General features: G+C 36.7%; 1 protein-coding gene across 1 annotated transcript; it reads left to right on the forward strand.

Annotated features, from left to right (window-relative positions):
• Nucleotides 1-5,714: 5,714 nt before the first annotated feature.
• On the forward strand, nt 5,715-8,974 carry LOC130725652 (protein FAR1-RELATED SEQUENCE 5-like). Its single transcript, XM_057576864.1, has 6 exons — nt 5,715-7,177; nt 7,262-8,078; nt 8,142-8,213; nt 8,319-8,402; nt 8,520-8,768; nt 8,861-8,974. The coding sequence occupies exons 1-6, from the start codon at nt 5,715-5,717 to the stop codon at nt 8,972-8,974; spliced, it is 2,799 nt and encodes a 932-aa protein (XP_057432847.1).
• Nucleotides 8,975-18,515: the final 9,541 nt, after the last annotated feature.

The raw sequence follows: 18,515 nt of genomic DNA on the forward strand, positions 1-18,515 counted from the left end.
CGAATCCATAAATTTTATGTTGTGAAGGCAATATGTACATATAATTTTTTCAAACACATAAATTTATAAATAGACAAACTAAAAAATGACATTTAAAGTTTTTTAAACTGATAGCTCAATGTTGTTTTCTTGTATTTTTAATTAACCTAATGTAAATAAAATACTCTAGGAAGAAGAAAAAAATAACCACAAACATAATGATGCAGAAGAAAGAATGGAGAAGTATTTTGAGAGGAAATATTTATATTACTAATGAAAAATATTTTCATCTTATTCAACAATATGTTGTAGAAAAATAATAAACATAAATATACATAAATTAAATTTGTGAGGATGAAGCACATGAGTAAAGATTTTATTTACACCGTTAACTTTTGCTTCCCATTCACAAAATGAAAAAGAAGTATTCCACTCTCTCACACTTGATTTAGATGATCGGTTTACTTTACTTTTCGCTTCTTTTTTCAACTTCTTTAATTCATTTCTCAAACTCATCAACCTCGAAAAAAAATGCTCTATTAGTAATAAAAATTGATTGGGATTAAAAGTAATATTATTAAATAAGCTTAAATAATTTTGTTTTGTTTGTCCATATAATATAGAAAATAGATGGATTTGGTTCCTACATTTTTTTATTTGGTTTAGTCCCTAATTTTTAGAAATTAACATAGTTACTTTTTGTAGAAATTAGCATAATTTAGTCCTTTTTTATTTTGTTTTAGTTCCTTATTTTTAAACAGATAAAAAGGGCTACATAAATTGAGTAATTGAGTGACCAGTGTATCATACTATCACTTAGCATATTGTCATGATGCAGGTTCAGAAAGTTCTCAAAATGCATAATCATTGAAAGAGTTCTTACAAACGATCATATGCATGCATGCATGCATAAGAAATAAGAAATGTAAAACATAAAATGCATGCATGCATGTGGAATTAAATAATTAATTTAGACATTTTACTTTAATGGGTTGTATGTAAAGTACTTGTAACACAAAGGAACAATCGACCGCAGGATAGAAAGGAGTATTATTATATTTTTTTTTGATAGGCAATAAGAATTATATTGAATAGAAGTACAAGGGGTACTTTAACCCAATACAGAAGAGAAAAGATATAGACTAGGAACTAACAAGAACAGAACAAAGATCCTAGAGTATTATTATATGCATCAATACCAGTGTTGTCTCTTGCAGTTCTACATGCTTGAGGTATAGCATGCATCTTAGAATGGGTGGGCAACACACTCTAGCTTGTGGACTTTTTGAGAATCAATGCGCATCTCACAAGGAAGCTAAGTAAAGAGAAAGTAGATGCTCCTCAACGTTAAGGGGATTATTGGAAGCACTTGTGCAAAAAGAGAGTATGTGCTTCACTTTGCCGGCCTATATATGAATACCTTACCTCCACTCTAGTCATCTGTGTTCATCAAGCCACTACTAATACTCATTCGTTTGTAGATAAAAAGAAATAAAAGATAACGAGATAAAAGTAATAGAGCATGGACAGATCGAGGCTATCAGATATAACTAAGACTACAAGGCTAATGAGGAAACCCCCCAAAGATACAAAAATGAAGTAAAAGAAATGAAAGGTTCCTAGAATTGACACTACGAGAGCCTAGGAAACAAAAAGGAGATCCCACATGACCGACCAGATGACAATTATTAACACCAAAGTCAGGTGACTAGAGCTCCAGTCTATATATAGAAAAATGGATGACAGAATCTCCACAACTAAAAATACAACTAGACTAAAACAATGCCTCCAATTGCATATTCTCTCTTGTTTGTAGACCACTTTATTAATCTTTAAGTTTAAAGTCAGACCCACGGAAGCCATCATCTTATTCTATACTTTACATCTGTTACAAGCATCAGAGTGAGTGACAGATAAAAGTCACTGCCAAAACATCTTTTGATCTTAAGAAGTGCATAACTTTTATATACACATACAAGGAAGTTAGCACAAATAATAGCCACTGATTCTCACTACAAAACTAACTTTTGATCTAAAGTCTGACTCAAATTTTATATATCATATTTATAATAAAATTAAGTACATTTTATCTTTTTAGGTGCGATCACCTCTATAGGCCATAGACATTGTCTCTTCTTATTATTAGTAATGTGTCAAGAAAAATTGGTACAAGAAGCCGTCGATACACTTCTTGATAATGGAATCCGGGGACAGCCAATGAAGGACGGTCATAATAAGGTTTACAAATCATTTTCAGATATAATTGAAGGGAAAGAGGGAAGATTTCGCGAGACTCTGCTTGGCAAACGAGTTGATTATTCGGGGCGTTCAGCTTAATTTACATAATCATGAATGATACAATCTGTTTTTTTCAATCTTTAGATAAACTTTTAAACTTAAAAAATAAAATGTGAGTGTATGTTTAAAAAACTCTTAATTATTTTCTTCAAAAGAGTACCTGGTTTTTTTTAAGACAATTCAAATCACACATACTTCTTTAAATCAACGAAAAATATTATGCAAATCAACATGCTTAATTATGTATAAATAAATACTAGTATTCTGCTTAGGTGATTTAGTTAATTAATATTACAAGTGATTTATTTATTAAAAATGAGGATATTACTTAATTAATTAAATCTTGTGAAATGACAAAAGTTTGATAAGGAATCCAGGCATTAGGTCCAATAAGATTTGAACTGTCATGCATCCACAACTTATTTCAAGATGTAAAGCACTGACTAGATCACGGGGTCTAGTTTGGTAGAAAACTAATCCTATTAAGGAAGCAAATGGTGGTTAGCTTAGCAGTCATAGATATCAGTTGCAATCACTAAATGTTTGAGGTTTTTGCTATTGTATTATAACAATGATTTATCAATAATGTTACCATTCCTTATAAAGAGATCATGGTTTGATTTCTCACTTCTAGTGTTTGCCTTGTCATATATATTTACGTTTTTGATCGCATGCATGTGCTAGCAATTAGTGCTGCTATTAATGGTGCTAAGTGAAAACAACACCATTTCAAAATCCACATTTCATTCATTTGGAAAATTCAATGGGTACTAGGCATATAGTGGAACACAAACACTTTCACTTATAGTGTTAAGTTGTGATCCGATTCATCTTGGCTATGAGGTGAAAGGAAGTCCACCTTTGATGGTTGTAACCTCCTTATTTTTGTGGTGTACATTGAATCTAGTTTCTGGTTTATGTTTTATCTCCCCAGTTTCTACACGGAATCTATGTCTGTATGTATCCTCTTTTCCTTATCTTTCCTTTAATTTTTTCTTTCTTGAGTCTGTATTTCTATGATTCCTAGCCGAGCACTTCTTGTGCCTTTAATACAAATTTGGCATGCATGTACATATATAACTTGTATATAGAGTCAGGTCACCTTATATATCTCTTCTCTTATTTGTACTAATTTCCTTTTATGTGTACATACAAGTTATGCACTTCTTTAGATCAAAAGATGTTGGTAATCTAAATAATACTAATTAGTTATACATAATTCACAAACACTTAATTTCAATAAAAATATGATATATAAAACTTGGTTAGGCTTTAGACCAAAATTTTGTTTTGGAATGAGAATTTATAGACCAAAAATATAAATTGAATGTAAAAAAAATTAAGTAAATGTCTAAATTATATATTTGCTCAGACACGCATGCATTTTATGTTTTTTATATATTTCTTATGCATGCGTTTTTACTTTTTATCTTCTCCTGCTAAGCTCAAATAGAAAAAGGGAGAGAAGGCAAGCTAACGTAGATGTTAAAGAAACAAGACATATCGAGGCTATGAGATATAACTTAGACTACAAGGTAATAAGGAACCCCCCAAAGATACAAAAATGAAGTAAAAGAAATGAAAGGTTCCTAGAATTGACAATCTCTACGAGCCTAGCAAACAAAAAGGAAATCCCACCATGACCTGGTATAACGTGATATTACAAATTATTAGGACCATTATTGCACTCCTTTCCCAAAATTCTGCCGTTGCATCACTATTTGTGTGCCTAGGTTGTGAAAACCTTAAGAAAAAAATTAATTGGACTGGCTAGCAACGGTTGTAACCAACGCTAGTCCTTTATCAAAATGGTCAATTGAAAAATTGTTTTTGAGCGGTTAGAATTGATGCTACTCATGTCTTATTCAAAAAAATAGTTTCGCGTCAGTTTAAACCAACACTATCTAACGGCTGTCTTTCTCTGTCGCTAATATGCTTTGAAACGCTAAATTTAGTGTTAATCATTTGACCACTACTAGTTCATTTAACGGCAGTTTAAACCAACACCAAGTAAACGAGTTGATCAACGCTAAATGAGCGGATTTTTGCGGTGAGTATTGGTTAAACTTAATATTTTTCCCTACAAAATAAAAAATTGTATTTGCGTATTTTTTTTAAGAAATGTTTCGTATGCTCAAGTTATATATTTCACTGTTCCTTAACTCCAAATTAAACTTATATTTCATATGCTTATGTAATTATTAATATGTGGTGAGGTTATGGGAAAGTAAGTGTGGAGGAAATTTTTTACCTCGTAAAGAAAAAGGGAAAAAAATAGTGGAGCAAACAATTAAAAATTGGCACAGGTAGGACTAGAACACTAGACCTCAAAGTTCATGGCATATGTCAACACCAATGAGCCAACATTCACTTGGGTTAATTTTTTGGAGAATTAAATATATAACGCCTGACAATTCGTAAAAGAATTATAATCCATTAATTATTTTATTCATAAAGATACGCTTATTTAATTTTTTTTGGCTAATTTTTAAATGCCATCCGAAATTAGGCGGCAGGAATGCCACTTGTACGTGGCCAAGTTGAAATCCGTTTAGGAGTGTGTCATGAGTCAAACTCGCAAGATTTCCATAATCCCAAATTCGGTCCCCAATAGTTTTAATTTCAGTCCCCAATATTTAATGTTATTATAAAAAGAAATTATGTATTTACAGAAAAACATTTCAGATATTACAACAATTCTAAAAACCTTAATAAATCAAATAATTCAATTGTTTTCCCCCTCCATCTCCACCATCTTCAAGCCTTTGTTTTCATCTTATACATTCTCCAGTTCTCCCTAACTCCGTTGGCAATTGAAGCTTGACAGGCCATCGTGCTTCCTTTCTTCCTCGCCGAGCCATAAACCTTCGATGACATAGCATACTAAAGCAAGCCATCAATTGATTGTTTCAGAAAAAATCCCCTTCTTCATCTACAGTGGGAACACTCGTACATTCGTTGAGCCCTATTTGATCGTTTGCAAGCAGGTCGTTCAGCTGATTTTAAGTTTACTCAGGCACCACATTGTGCTCATTTCAAGCCGTGAGTCCTAATTGTTAACTGTTATTCAGATGCAGAGATCCGGAGATTGAGAAAAGTTCCAAAATCGTTGAAACCCTAAATCCACCAGTTCAAACAGTAAGTAATTTGTCATTTGAGACTTTGTCTAGTTGCTTTGTAAAAGCGTAGTTTGCGAAACTGACCAATTTTGTGATATTTGTTGGCTATTTGGTTATTTTCTTATTATTTGGTTGATGGTTATGCATTGTGGTTTTTAAGGTTTGCGTGACCACCATGGGTTTGTCAATTGGTCTGAAGACGGCTGTTGTTGCTTTGTTTGTGAATACTATGTAGGTTTGTCCCTAAATCGAGTGATAATTTCATAAGGGAGATTGTATACTGTAGGGAGATTGTATACTGTCCTTTAAGGCTATTATATGGCTACTTCAGAGGATGATGGGGGTGAACCAAAATTTCCTGAGCCACTTTTCGTAGAAGATGAAGAGGAAGAGCACGAGGATGACGAAGAGGTAGTGGAAGACAATGATTTGGGATGCAGTGGTGACGATACGGATTCAGATAGTTCAGATGATGAATTCAGGAATGTGCTTACCTTAACAGCTGATGAGATACGAGCTTTAACGTTTTGCAGTGAGTCTAATGCATACACATTTTACTGTGCCTACGCGAAGGGAAAGGGATTTGTGGTTAGAAAAGATGCGTGTGAACGAGATTCTAATAACAAAGTTGTAATGCGAAAATTTGTATGCAATAGGGAGGGGTTAAGGGAACCAAAGTACTTCATTATGGATAGGCAAAGAGCCCACAGAAGCCTAACCCGCACTAACTGTCAAGCAAGACTCAGGATACGGTACGATAACAAGAAATGCCAATGGGGTGTGGTGGGGTTTGAGGAGAAACACAACCACGAACTTACCCCGTCGGTATATGTCCCTGTGATTAATGCTTACCGTACAATTAGTGAAGGAGACAAAGCTCAGGCAGAAAGTCTTCACGCATATGGTGTCAGAACCTGTCATATCATGGGTTATTTGACGGCACAGAAGGGGGGATATTCTAAAGTAGGATTCTTGAAAGAAGATCTGTACAACTACTTCAGTCGCCAGAGACATAACAGAGTCAAAGGTGGGGATGCTCGAGCTGCTCTAACTTACCTAACATCAAAGGCTGATGTAGATCCCATGTTCTATTCGAAATACACCACCTCAGGAGACAATAGATTGAATAATCTTTTTTGGGCAGATGGTGTTAGCAGGACAGATTACCAATGCTTCGGGGATGTTCTTGCCTTTGACTCCACTTACGGCTCCACTAAGTATAAACATCCACTGGTTATATTTTGTGGAACTAACCATCATGACCAAACGGTTATATTTGGATGCGCTTTATTGATTGATGAGACTATTGAGACATACAAGTGGTTGTTGGAAACTTTTTTGGAAGCAATGAGTGGGAAACAACCTAAATCTGTTGTAACCGACGGAGATCTTTCTATGAGGGAGGCCATCAAACAAGTATTCCCGAACACATCGCATCGACTATGTGCATGGCACTTGCACAAGAACGCAAAGGATCACAGAATGAGCAAGGAATTTTTGGATGACTTTCAGAAAGCACTTTATTGGCACTTCAGTGTTGAGGAATTTGAGGAACACTGGCAGAACATGGTTTCTAAGCACGGCCTACAGAAAGACAAGTGGGTTTTAAGTGTGTATGAGAAAAAGGAATCGTGGTGCTCCGCATATCTCCGTGATCAGTTTTTTGCTGGGATACGGACAACATCAATATGTGAAGCCATAAATAGTCGTATCAAGATCTATGTCAAGAGAAGAATTAGTCTTATAGACTTCATGCAAACCATTGAGCATGCTTTAAGAGGGTACAGATTTAATGAGTTGCGAGCTGATTACGGTAGTATTTACACTAAACCTGTTTTGACTACCACTCTGTAAAAATTTGAAAGTGAAGCTGCAAAACTGTACACGCGTGAAATTTTTAAAGAAGTAAGAAATCAAATTGAGCGTGTGGCTCCATTGAATTATAAAGATAAAACAACGGATGGAGATGAAGTGAGGTACGAGATGTTCCATTATAGGAGGCCAGAAAGAACCATTGAAGTAGTCTACAACAAGAAAAGTAATCAATTTTACTGTCCATGTCGGCTATTTGAATCACGTGGAATACCATGTTCACATATTTTCAACAGCATGAAATATGAGCTCATGGAAACCATTCCTAAAACACTTATGCTTAGCAGGTGGGGACGGTATGCAAAATCTGAATACTTGTCGGCAACATCCACCGATGAGGTGGACAGTTCTGTAATGAAGACAACACGATTTGGGGCTATATCTGCTGCGTGCAACGGGCTCTCCGTCTTAGGTTCTGACAATCCTGGGCTCTTCACTGACATGATGAATGATATTTTGAGGTTGACGACGAAGTATAAGAATAAGATACTCAAACAAGGCGGACATGTCAACGGGACCAACGACATTCGTGATCCCAATATCGTCAAATCTAAAGGACGCCAACCTGCAACCCCGAAACCAAAGAAGAATAAAAAGAATAAGAAACAAGCAAGGTGTTCAAACTGTCATAAGCTTGGTCACAACGCAAGGACTTGTTCTACCCTCGTTGGTGGAGAAGATAATGATTTGGAGGGTGATGAGCGATCCACGCAGGAGGATGAGGGCAACGTAAATGACGATAGCACGGGCCAGCCAACCGAGGCCACGACGCAGCCAAGTAGATCCAATTCTAATGTAATAAACCATTTGGTAAGTCATTGATCCTTTATTGTTTGTGTTGCTGTTATTTGTGATATTGTTGTTGTTGAGCAGGTTGGTCGTCGAGGACATAAAGCCAAGAAACAAAAGACAAAGAACTCGAATCTCTGTTCAGTTAATGAAAAGGTTGGTCGATATATATCAACTCAATTGTAGTTTCTCATGCGTTAAATGGACTTGGATAATCGTTTAAGTGAACTGAAAATGCTGTTATTCTACTTGTGGATTCAGGAAAACCTAACCCCCGCAACTGATAAAGATGAAAGTCAGATGGGCTCACGTGCTTTATCCCCACAAAATTCAACAATGCAACCGGTGAGTTCCTGACAGTGAATCACTGACCAATTCAAAAATATGCAGTTCACAGATAAGTTGAATTTGTATTTCTTGTTCACAAAGCTTAATGCGAGGTATTACGTCTTTTGGATACAGCCAACCCAGACAGCTGCTTCTTGTGGTATAGCTCATCCCGGATTTCATTACGCTGTCCCTCAATACGGAACACGGCCACCTAACTTAGCCGTTGGTACGGGTATGCCAGCCCAGGTCAACTTCCCACATGGTTATGGTGGATGGATACCAGACCCCAACATTCAATATGCTTATGGTCAACCCATAAATGGTCCTCAAAATGCTCCTCAATGCTATGGTTATGTTCCGATATTGCCCCGAAACTATCAGGTTTTGTACAAGTTATTCAGTGTTTGTAAAATTTTTAATATATCCATGATATTCCTCACCAGTGAAATTTTTGATAATCTACTCAATCGCAGAATCTATCTGCTTGTCAACCTATTCATGCTCCTGCTGTTAGAGGACATAGCCAACACCAAGGCCCCCGTAGCCAAATGCAACATGATGCGGCGAAGAAAAAGGCTGGTACATAAGCAAATGCAGTTTGATGTGCAATCGGACGCCGAAAATATGTCCATGTAAAAAACCACTGTTGAATCCAAAGTAGTCACTATTCTGCGGGCCAGAGCGGCTTGTAGATGAAAATTAAACTTCGGCTGTACAATGGTTTCGGATAGAAGTTGAACTTTTCAACCCTTATGCACCAATGTTGTAGAATATGTGATTTCTCATTATCATACGTATTACTATTGTAGAGTGAGGGAAAATGCTGAAAAGATACAAATGGAAGCTTACATTTTATTGTTTTAACCCCTTTTAGTTGCAAGAAACTGTTTAACTCTGATACAAAATACAGACACAAACTTTGAAGAAAAAATGCAAGAAACTTTCATTTATGTAATTACGGAGGCGTTTTACCTGCACCACTTTTTTGTAGTACAGTGCAGGAAGAAAAGATGAAGATGAACTAATTAAATTTGACCTAATTTAATTACTTGATAATTAATTCAATTAACCTAATGATTAATTCAAGATTTAAAAAGATAGGTTTTTTTATTTTAAAAAAAAAAGACTTGCTATTGCAGGTCAAAAGGGGGGTGGTCTAAGGTTACACCACCAAGAACTGTAGGTTAAATTTCTCCAAACATTTTTCACGTTGTTAATCTTATTAGAAGCATTTTACATGAGATACTGGAGCTTCAGAAATATATTGCAAATTATGAACTAAAAAAAATAACATGGGCCAAGGTTTTTTTATTGGGCCCAGTAAACAAATCCGAAGCATGATGTTTTTTGGTAAATTTTATAAAACTAAAATTTTAGAAAATGTTCCAACCCAACGGCCCAACCCAACCCAACCAAAATCCCACTAAATGGCAGGCTCAAACTGTGCGGGTTATGCGGGCTAATGGGCACAATACCCATAAACTAACCCTTCTAAATATGATGTCAGGGCGGGTTGGCCCAGCGGGCCTATCCTACCACTGTTTAACGAAGATAATTTTGGATCAATTCTTCAGGGCATTTTCAACATAATACCAAGAGTAACAAGTTAACAATGTCTGAAATAAAATAAAGAACACAGAAAGAAAGATTGTTTAAACTACTTGAACAAACAAGCATTCAAGTACACAGTTGTTCAAAAACATAGTCACAACGACTATGCTACTTCTTTTTCTTCTGACGGCGGTGAATGGTGCAATAGACAAGATTATTGGCAGTGCTACATGGTTGGCAATGAACCCTGTCCCCAACTTTTAATTTGTGGTCCTTCACAAAATCATACCAACGACCTGCAAGATTGCAGGGACTTCGTTGCTCATCCTTATACCTCCACTTGAGGTCGCAAACATACCACTTACTCTGTTCATTGGCCAATATGATCTGCATCCATTCTTTCTTCAAGTGTCTGCGAACATAGCGCGCTGGTAGGTGCTGGCAACAGAATTAAACCTCAAGTTACGATTCGCATTGCTCAAATTTTAACTGAGAATATAAATGCAATCTTCATTCTTCACTATAACTAATGAAATAAAAGGTAACCAAACATTGAATAAAGAGATACGTAATGAGTACTCACAACTGTCTGGCGTCCTGAAATTGCTGAGGCGGTCATCACCAAATCAAATTCCACAACTGGAGGATCCTTGTCTGCATTAGGAAATCGCGGGACAGAACCCATCAGACCGTCATCTTCTATTCCGTGGTCTTCTTCAACTTCCACATACATACAATCTTCTTCAATATGGACAGTCACACCAGGCTCATCCATCTCAACACCCACACGCTCCTCGCCGCCGTTGTGACACACACAATCCTTTCCTGCAGCAGGGTTTTCATTTCTCTGAGTTTGTCTCTGGGAAGTTCCCACACCGTAATCGATTTCATTCATTGACTTGTCAGTTAATTTCACATTGAACTTGTTTCGAATGAAGTGGTAAAAGTGAACCAACTGATCTTCTTCCAAGTTATACTTAACAGCAAGTGCACGAACAGATTCCCAAATCCTACACGTATTTGCCCCAAAGTATAACTTAAACTCGCAAATACCCCCTACTGGATCTCTAAGTTTAATTGTACTACCCATATCCGCTCTGAATCTTGTGTAAACTTCGTACGGTATTTCCATGTGTTCCTATACGTGTTTTAAATAGAATTAAGCCAGCCATTACCACAACACTATTCCAGTCAGAACAAATATGAAAAATAATAAGTGACAAAAATTACCTGATTCAATTCTAATGGAAGGGTGAAATCAGGGAGTGCTGGTGCCTTTTCTTTAGACTTCATGCCGTTGTTCAAACCTAACAAGGCACAATTAGACAGCCAACATATTGGAACCAATTTTCCATAATTTCCAAATCGTGCATGCAGCTAAAACCTAACCAGGATCAATTAAAAATACAACATATTTTGTGATGCATTTTCGAATTAGAAAGTAGAGGGCTTGAAAAAGGAAGTTGCAGGTTTGATAGTTGGTGAAGCAGCCAGAAGAAACAAAAAGATTTAAAAATGGCATTAAGGCATAGAAAGTAGAAAATACAACAAGGCTGGAAACGACATAGACACGAACCTTGGCCTTGCTAGGAGGGTGGCGGTGATAGTGGAACACACGAACAGAAATTGGATCGGGAAAGAGAGATAAAACCCTAGGAGATGCTTTATCTCCTTCTCCTTCTCTCTGAACAGACGTTTCGTATGCCCTTCTCTGTGAACAGTTCTGCTGTGCTTGGGGGAAGACGATGCAGTAAATCAATTGGACAGTGCACAGTTACATATTATGCACAACTTTCAAAGCTAGTTTATAGGGGCAATCATGACTCTTCAAAAATACCATTTAAGTAGTAAATTACATTATCAAATTGTTTTTTTTATGAAAAAACATAAATATTATAATTAAAGGAGTTAATTTATTAAAAAATGAAATAACATCTCAGTACCACCTAGTCGGTAAAACCAATTTTTAATAAATCTATTTGTGTGGATAAAAAATTAAAGGATACAACCAGTTTTTGTATGAGTGAAGTAAATGCAATGCAGCAAAAAAATGATAACTGACAAGTAAACGTATAACTGCAATTTTATACATAAACTCCTACAGGAGTGTTAAAATGCACATTGAATAAGCAAGCATATGCATTGTGTGTTTTATTTTTATAAAGAAAAAAAAAATTGTTTTATTGTTTTTATGTGGCGCACAGTTTCCATGATATGTGCACAAAATACAATTTGAGACACATACAGATTAGGGGAAAAAGCATTCCATTAGTTAAAATAGTTTTTAGACAGCAATAATAGTAATGTGCTTGAATTTTACATCAAATAAAATTGATAATTATGGAAACAATAAAATCGTTCTCCAGCAAATTGAAGAAAAAAAGCAATGCATTCTATGTTGTTTTCTATATAGAGGTTACCACTCACAATTGATGAATGATGTGCAGAAAGTTAGATCTCTTAGAATTTAAACACATGCAGTTTAGGGGAAAATGCAATCCATGAGCATGAAATGGTTGTTCAATAAAACCACTTGATCAAATTTTCAGCAAATTCAAGTGAAATCCAATTACTAATGCGCTTAAATTTTGAGCAAATGAAGGTAAAATCAAATCATTCTCCACACCGCTCACCCCCCATCATCAACATGAAAGTAAAAGAATGGCGTGTAAGTCAGGAAATATAAGCATGTCCAAGTTAAGACCATTGTCCAAAATGATCTCCATAAAACAGCACTCCCTCCCTAAGATGAAACTGCACAAACCCAGGTGAGAACGACAACACTAAACTAAGGCTTAATCTACCTATGGCAATTAATCCTTCCAACTTGTTTTTAGAACCAAAAATATCAAAAAACCTGTTGTGAAGGGTTCTAACAAAAAAAATTGGCATTGTCTCTAAATATGCAGTTAACCTAAAACTAGTTCAGTGGAATTAAGGGTGGGAACGCAGTTGATTAACCAATCGTCTATCCACACTAACGTGGATCAAGGCCGGATCCCTCCTATCAATGCCAAACGAAACAAAATCTCCCTTTACCAAACCATTTGTTACCACAAAATCATGCCAGCCCTTTGAAATGTAGCATGCAGAATTGTTGGACTTGCCCCACCGCATTTCACAAAAGAATCGTCTTGTCAGGTCATCCCTCAAGACGCAGCAGGCTGGCTTGTTTGGATGTATGGCCAGTCTCACCAAGTCAGCGGGTATTGCCTGCAGATTTAATGACCAGTAATAAATACATAAAACAGTTGCAATGATATAGCATAATTCAACAACAATGTCACTAACTTAAAGAAGAATAAGCACAAAAACCTTTGTGTATGATGTGAGATGGGAGGCTTTGATAGTGAACGGCTTTCCTCTGAAGTAATCCGCATGGTCATCCTCAGGCTCGCTTTCAACATCAGCTACTTCTTCATCTGAATCTTGCCAACCAACCTTTAGGTTTACAACAGGAAAGTCGCGATAGTTAACTTCCCTGAGTTCCCTATCAAGCACCTTGAGGTAGAATTCAGAAGCACCGAGGTAGAACATGTTGACCCACCCCCCTTGATGCAAATTGTAGTGGGCCCTCAAAGAAGCTAGACCAGTTGTGAAGTGGTCTTCGCCGTACATGTTGTACATCAACACGTTGAATCTGCTTCCCGCAGGATCTCTAAACATGCATGTATGTGTCAGCTTCCTGCCAAATTCCTCCAGGAACATTTCTGAAACCTTGACACTGACCTGACAATCACAATTGAAACCTATAAGTCTACATTCAAAGGAATCAAAAAAGTAAAGGTATTGAACATCAGCCATAAGTTGGACATTTACCGCAACAGGGTCAAGCTCAACAATAAATCCCCTGTGAGGAAAAACTCCAAGATTCTCCATGTATCAGAAACTCACAGTGTATTCCTTAAAAGTACAAATGATTATGGCGTCAAAGACCAGGCAATTCTCAAAACAGAACTTGAATATAGAATACGTAAAGATTATGGAGACTTTTGTTCAGAGATGATATTCAGAAAGTATTGACTCGAACAAAGCATTCAGGAATAACACCACACATGAGTGCATTTTGCAGTTCATAATAGCATGTGGCAAACTTGTTGGAAATAGGAAAAATGGCAAAAGTACTTGTGTCTAACCAACACCAAGGTAAATAACTGAAGTCTTTATCATGATGTTACTGGGGCAATGAAGAACAACAGCTAACATCACCATACCATGCTACTTAAATTGGTAATGAAATTCAAGATTTGAAACCTGCACACAAGTGTCAAACCAAGTCTTTGGCCCCTTATATGGCAGTTTGTTTCCTAAAGAAAAACCTTATACTACAAAGCCCTACACAAAATTTCTTAAGTCAATGCTACACCATTAGGTGTTTTACAGCTGAACCCTTAATTTATGAGGACAAAATCTGTGTGGTCAACCCGTAAGCTAAATCAACAACATTTGCTAACTCAGTTGTATAGCACATGCAATAGCAGCTTCAGTAGAAAATGGAAAACACCGAGCAAACCTATCAATAATTTAGCAACCATGAAAACAGTTTAATAAATCCATAATCCAGACAAATTAGGAACAGTTGAACAAAGTGGGGAGAGCCCCCAATTCGGGAAATTTTACAACAAAGTCAGAATGAAAGAACAAACCGCTACAGAGAATCAAACAATCGGTCCATATAAACTTCAAATTTAAGAACATGGTGTCGAAATAACAAGCGACAAGCAAGCACCAACGAAGACATTACAGTGTAAACAGCGATAAAAATGTAAAAAAATTAAGAACCCTAAAACGAAGGGGAAAACGAAGGGGGAAGATTTGTACGAACCTGAATCGAACAAATCGAAAACGAAGTTCACAGGTCGAAGGGAGGGGATCCTTATATATGTCAACCCTCGGGCTCCAACCTGTCTTATAGTGTTTCCAGTGCCTGCTGAAGTGCTCAAGAAGTGTGGGATCTATTTCGCGTGCAGTGGGGACACGTAGTACATAGTCAGGGTAAGGAAGGACCTGGGGGTTTGGTGTTTTCATGATTCAGGTGTGATGAGTGGAACTCAGTTGGTGTGATTGTGTTGAAACTGCAGATTTCTGTAAGAGGGAGGAGGAGAAGAAAAATATGAGCTAGGTAAGATGTAGATCTACATATAGCCCATTGCACTGGGTTGGCATCCTATATTACTACCTTCAGTCCTCATTATATGAACCTTATATAGTATTTTAAGGATGTAGTTAAATTAGAGAAAAAAAATAGTAAAAATGCATTAAATTTGTCTAGGATTATAGACTTCCAAACATTCTTTGGGTTTGCCCTAGTACATGCAAATTGCAAACCGAATCTTGCCCTCATTAGTGATACGAAAAAGTCTTTCATGAAGGGCATATTAGTAATAATGACTTATGACTTAAATCGTACTTATCTCATACTTTAGCAATCAGGGCCTGTTTGGTATGTTGTATAGTATAAGACCTGATAGTATAAGGCCTGATTGTATCAGGCCTGATAGGATAAGGCGTGATAAAATTTTAATACTATACAATGTTTGTTCATACACCGTATAATTTGGCGGCGATAGTGGTGGTGGTGGTGGTATTGGAAAGAGATGGTGGCAGTGGTGGTGGATGGTGGTGGCGGGGGGTGGTGGTGGAGGGGGGTGGCGGCGGTGCTGTAGGCGACACCTGTGGTGGTAGTGGCGATAACGATGACGGTATTAACGATGGTGATAGTGGTGGAGCGTGGCGGTGGCGGCAACGACGATGGTGGTGTAGGTGGCGGTAGCGGTTGTGGCGGTAGTGGTGGTGGCGGTCATGGTGGAGGGTGGTGGAGGTGGCGGTGGGGGTGATGGTGGCGGCAATGATGGTGGTAGTGGCGATAATGATGACGATATCAATGATGGTGGCGGTGGTGGAGCGTGGTGGTGTGGCGGTGACAGTGGTGGTGGTGACGGTGGCGGCGACAGTGGTGGTGGTAGTGGTAGCGGCAGTGGTGGTGGAGGGTTGTGGTGGTGGTGTTTGATTAAATATATTCAAGTAGTTTACACATCACACTCTTATCATGCCTTATCTTTCATGTAAAGGGTGGATTAATTAATCCATCATTTTAATGTATAAGAGGTTATTGGTGTATAAGCTAATACAATACAATGTAAGCACCAAACAATGGATAAGTCCATAATGTATTGTATAAACTAATATTATCATGTCTAATACGGCGTACCAAACGAGCCCTCAATCTACGAATTAGATCTTATATTGGTTGAGGGAATTTCACTTCGAACGGTAAATCGTTGCAACCTAGTCGGCTAATAACAATACATGACACTTCATAAAATTCACCATGTTACCTTTCGCAGGTTTATTAGATAGCCCTGAGCAAGTCAACGACGCATAGGTCATCCGTGGGTATATGTGATGTGCCACTGGGGTTTTAGTTGCTTTTAGGTGGCTTTTGATAAAATTGTTTTTTGGATGGGCAGATGTTAGTTGTTAGTAAATGTTAGTAAATTGGTCCTCGTGAGGGTACGAACCCTGGAAACTTCACCCTCCAAAACTATTATGTCCCTTAGCTCTTAACACTTGACCTAACATTCGGGGACGGGGATTATCGATGAACTGTAATCCGATTTTGTCAACGAGTCACTGTTTCCCAATGTTCTATGAGTAACGATGATGATAATCATAAACTTACAGTGTGAAGCAATGTTGACCTAGTTTCAGCGTTGGTAGCAATGACTTGGTGACTCTATGTATTAACATTATTAGATGCTGCTACAATATAAAATGGTTTCGCCCAATGACTTGCCATTCCAATATGTGTATTGAATTAACTAATAATAATATTCCAACTACAAAAAAATGTAATAAACTATTTATGTGTTATTTGTTGGGTTTAAATAAAGGTAAATACATACAATATATAAATTTAATTGGAAAAGATTGACAAATGTGATGCGTTAGTCTGATGGTTATTCTGCTCGTGTATTGAGCTTGAGATCCCAAGATCGAATCACCCAATAATGCATTATTTTTACATTTATTTTTATTTCTTTCCCTCCTACAAAGGAGCCAAAAGTTATGTCTGAATTTTGAAATTCCCGCCCTTTATCTACCAAAAAAAATAAAAATTCCCGCCCTTTCATTTATCCCAACTTTGTCTACTTTATTTCAACGTTTGTTAGTTTCCCTCCTAGATTGGAGCCAAAAACTTAAGTCTATATTTGTAATTCCCACATTTCAATAATGTCACATTCCTAATTGATTATAATCCATTAATTTGTATTTCAAATTTAAAAATACAAAATATAAATATTTTTCAAATAATAGGCTATCTTTCATGAAGGGCATATCAGTAATAATAATGATTTATGAATTAAATCTTATGTATCTCATACTTTAGCAATCAATCTACAGATTATAGTCTCATATTGGTTGAGGGAATTTCACTTCGAACGGAAAATCGTTGCAACCTAGTCGGCTAATAACAATACAATACGTTTCATGAATTCACATTTGATTGATGCACTTAGGCTATTTAGTTAGTTGCCCTAAGCGTTGCTAGGTTATATGTGACGTGCCATTAGGGTTTTTTGTTGATTTTATTGGGGTTATTGATAAAATTGTTTTTTGATAGGCATTTCTTAGTTGTTAGTAAATTGTTCTTCATGAGGGTGCGAAGAGTGCATAATTCATAATAAAGTCTTAGAGATAGCTCAAACCCAGATAAGAGGCGACGACGACTTGATGTGGTGATGTCTTCTCCATGGCTGTCAATCTCTAGAGATTACCTAATCTCGTGGAGGGGAGGTAATCTCGTAACGTGATCTCGTAGAGATTACCCTCGTGCAAAAATAATACTTTTAAAACTATAATAATGATTAAGTCACACTAATAATACTAAAACTATCAAATTATCCAACAATGACAATTAAAACCATGCATAAAATTACCAAATATTCAAACAAGTTAGGATAAACTTAAAACCAGGAACAAATAAGTCACTAGACATCCTAATTTAAAATCTCACAACACCATCAATATTGCCAACTAGAATCATCATCTCCATCATCACCATCAAGTTCTTCCTCATATGAGATGGACTTAGAGCCTCCAACATTAGGATCAAGGACCAAATTCTCACCATTGTCTTGAACTAATTCAATGACATCCACAGTATCATCATGACGACCGTCAATCTTATTCTCCTCTAAATCTACATCTTTAGTTCATTCATGATCAAATTGGATTTATCAAAGGAAGAGGAAGTCGCGCGAAGGAGGAGGATGAAGATGCGTTGGTGGTCGCGCGAGAGGACGAGTGAAGGCTCTGCACGCATATATGAGAAGTGGAAAGAACAACGGAGTTGAGTGGAAAGAACGACAGAGATGAGTGCAAACCCTAAAACTATTTGGCCCTTCATCATTTAAATGTTTAAATGTATTTTTTTTTGTGTGTCTTAATTTTCATGATTTATATCTTCAGCCTGCCTTTATGGTTCAAATATTTTGTATACCAGTGGAAATACCCTAAATTATACACTACTTTTTTTTACTAAAAATAACTAAAGGAAGAATAGCAAAAAAAAAA

This window comes from Lotus japonicus, chromosome 6 (genome assembly GCF_012489685.1).
Source record: "Lotus japonicus ecotype B-129 chromosome 6, LjGifu_v1.2".
NCBI classification, from domain to species: domain Eukaryota; kingdom Viridiplantae; phylum Streptophyta; class Magnoliopsida; order Fabales; family Fabaceae; genus Lotus; species Lotus japonicus.

Coding starts and splice junctions, on each gene's coding strand:
- LOC130725652 (XM_057576864.1), top strand. CDS start 5,715: ATGGCTACTTCAGAGGATGATGGGGGTGAACCAAAATTTCCTGAGCCA. Junction 7,178..7,261: donor ATTGAGCATGCTTTAAGAGG/GTACAGATTTAA, acceptor AAAATTTGAAAG/TGAAGCTGCAAAACTGTACA. Junction 8,769..8,860: donor TATTGCCCCGAAACTATCAG/GTTTTGTACAAG, acceptor ACTCAATCGCAG/AATCTATCTGCTTGTCAACC.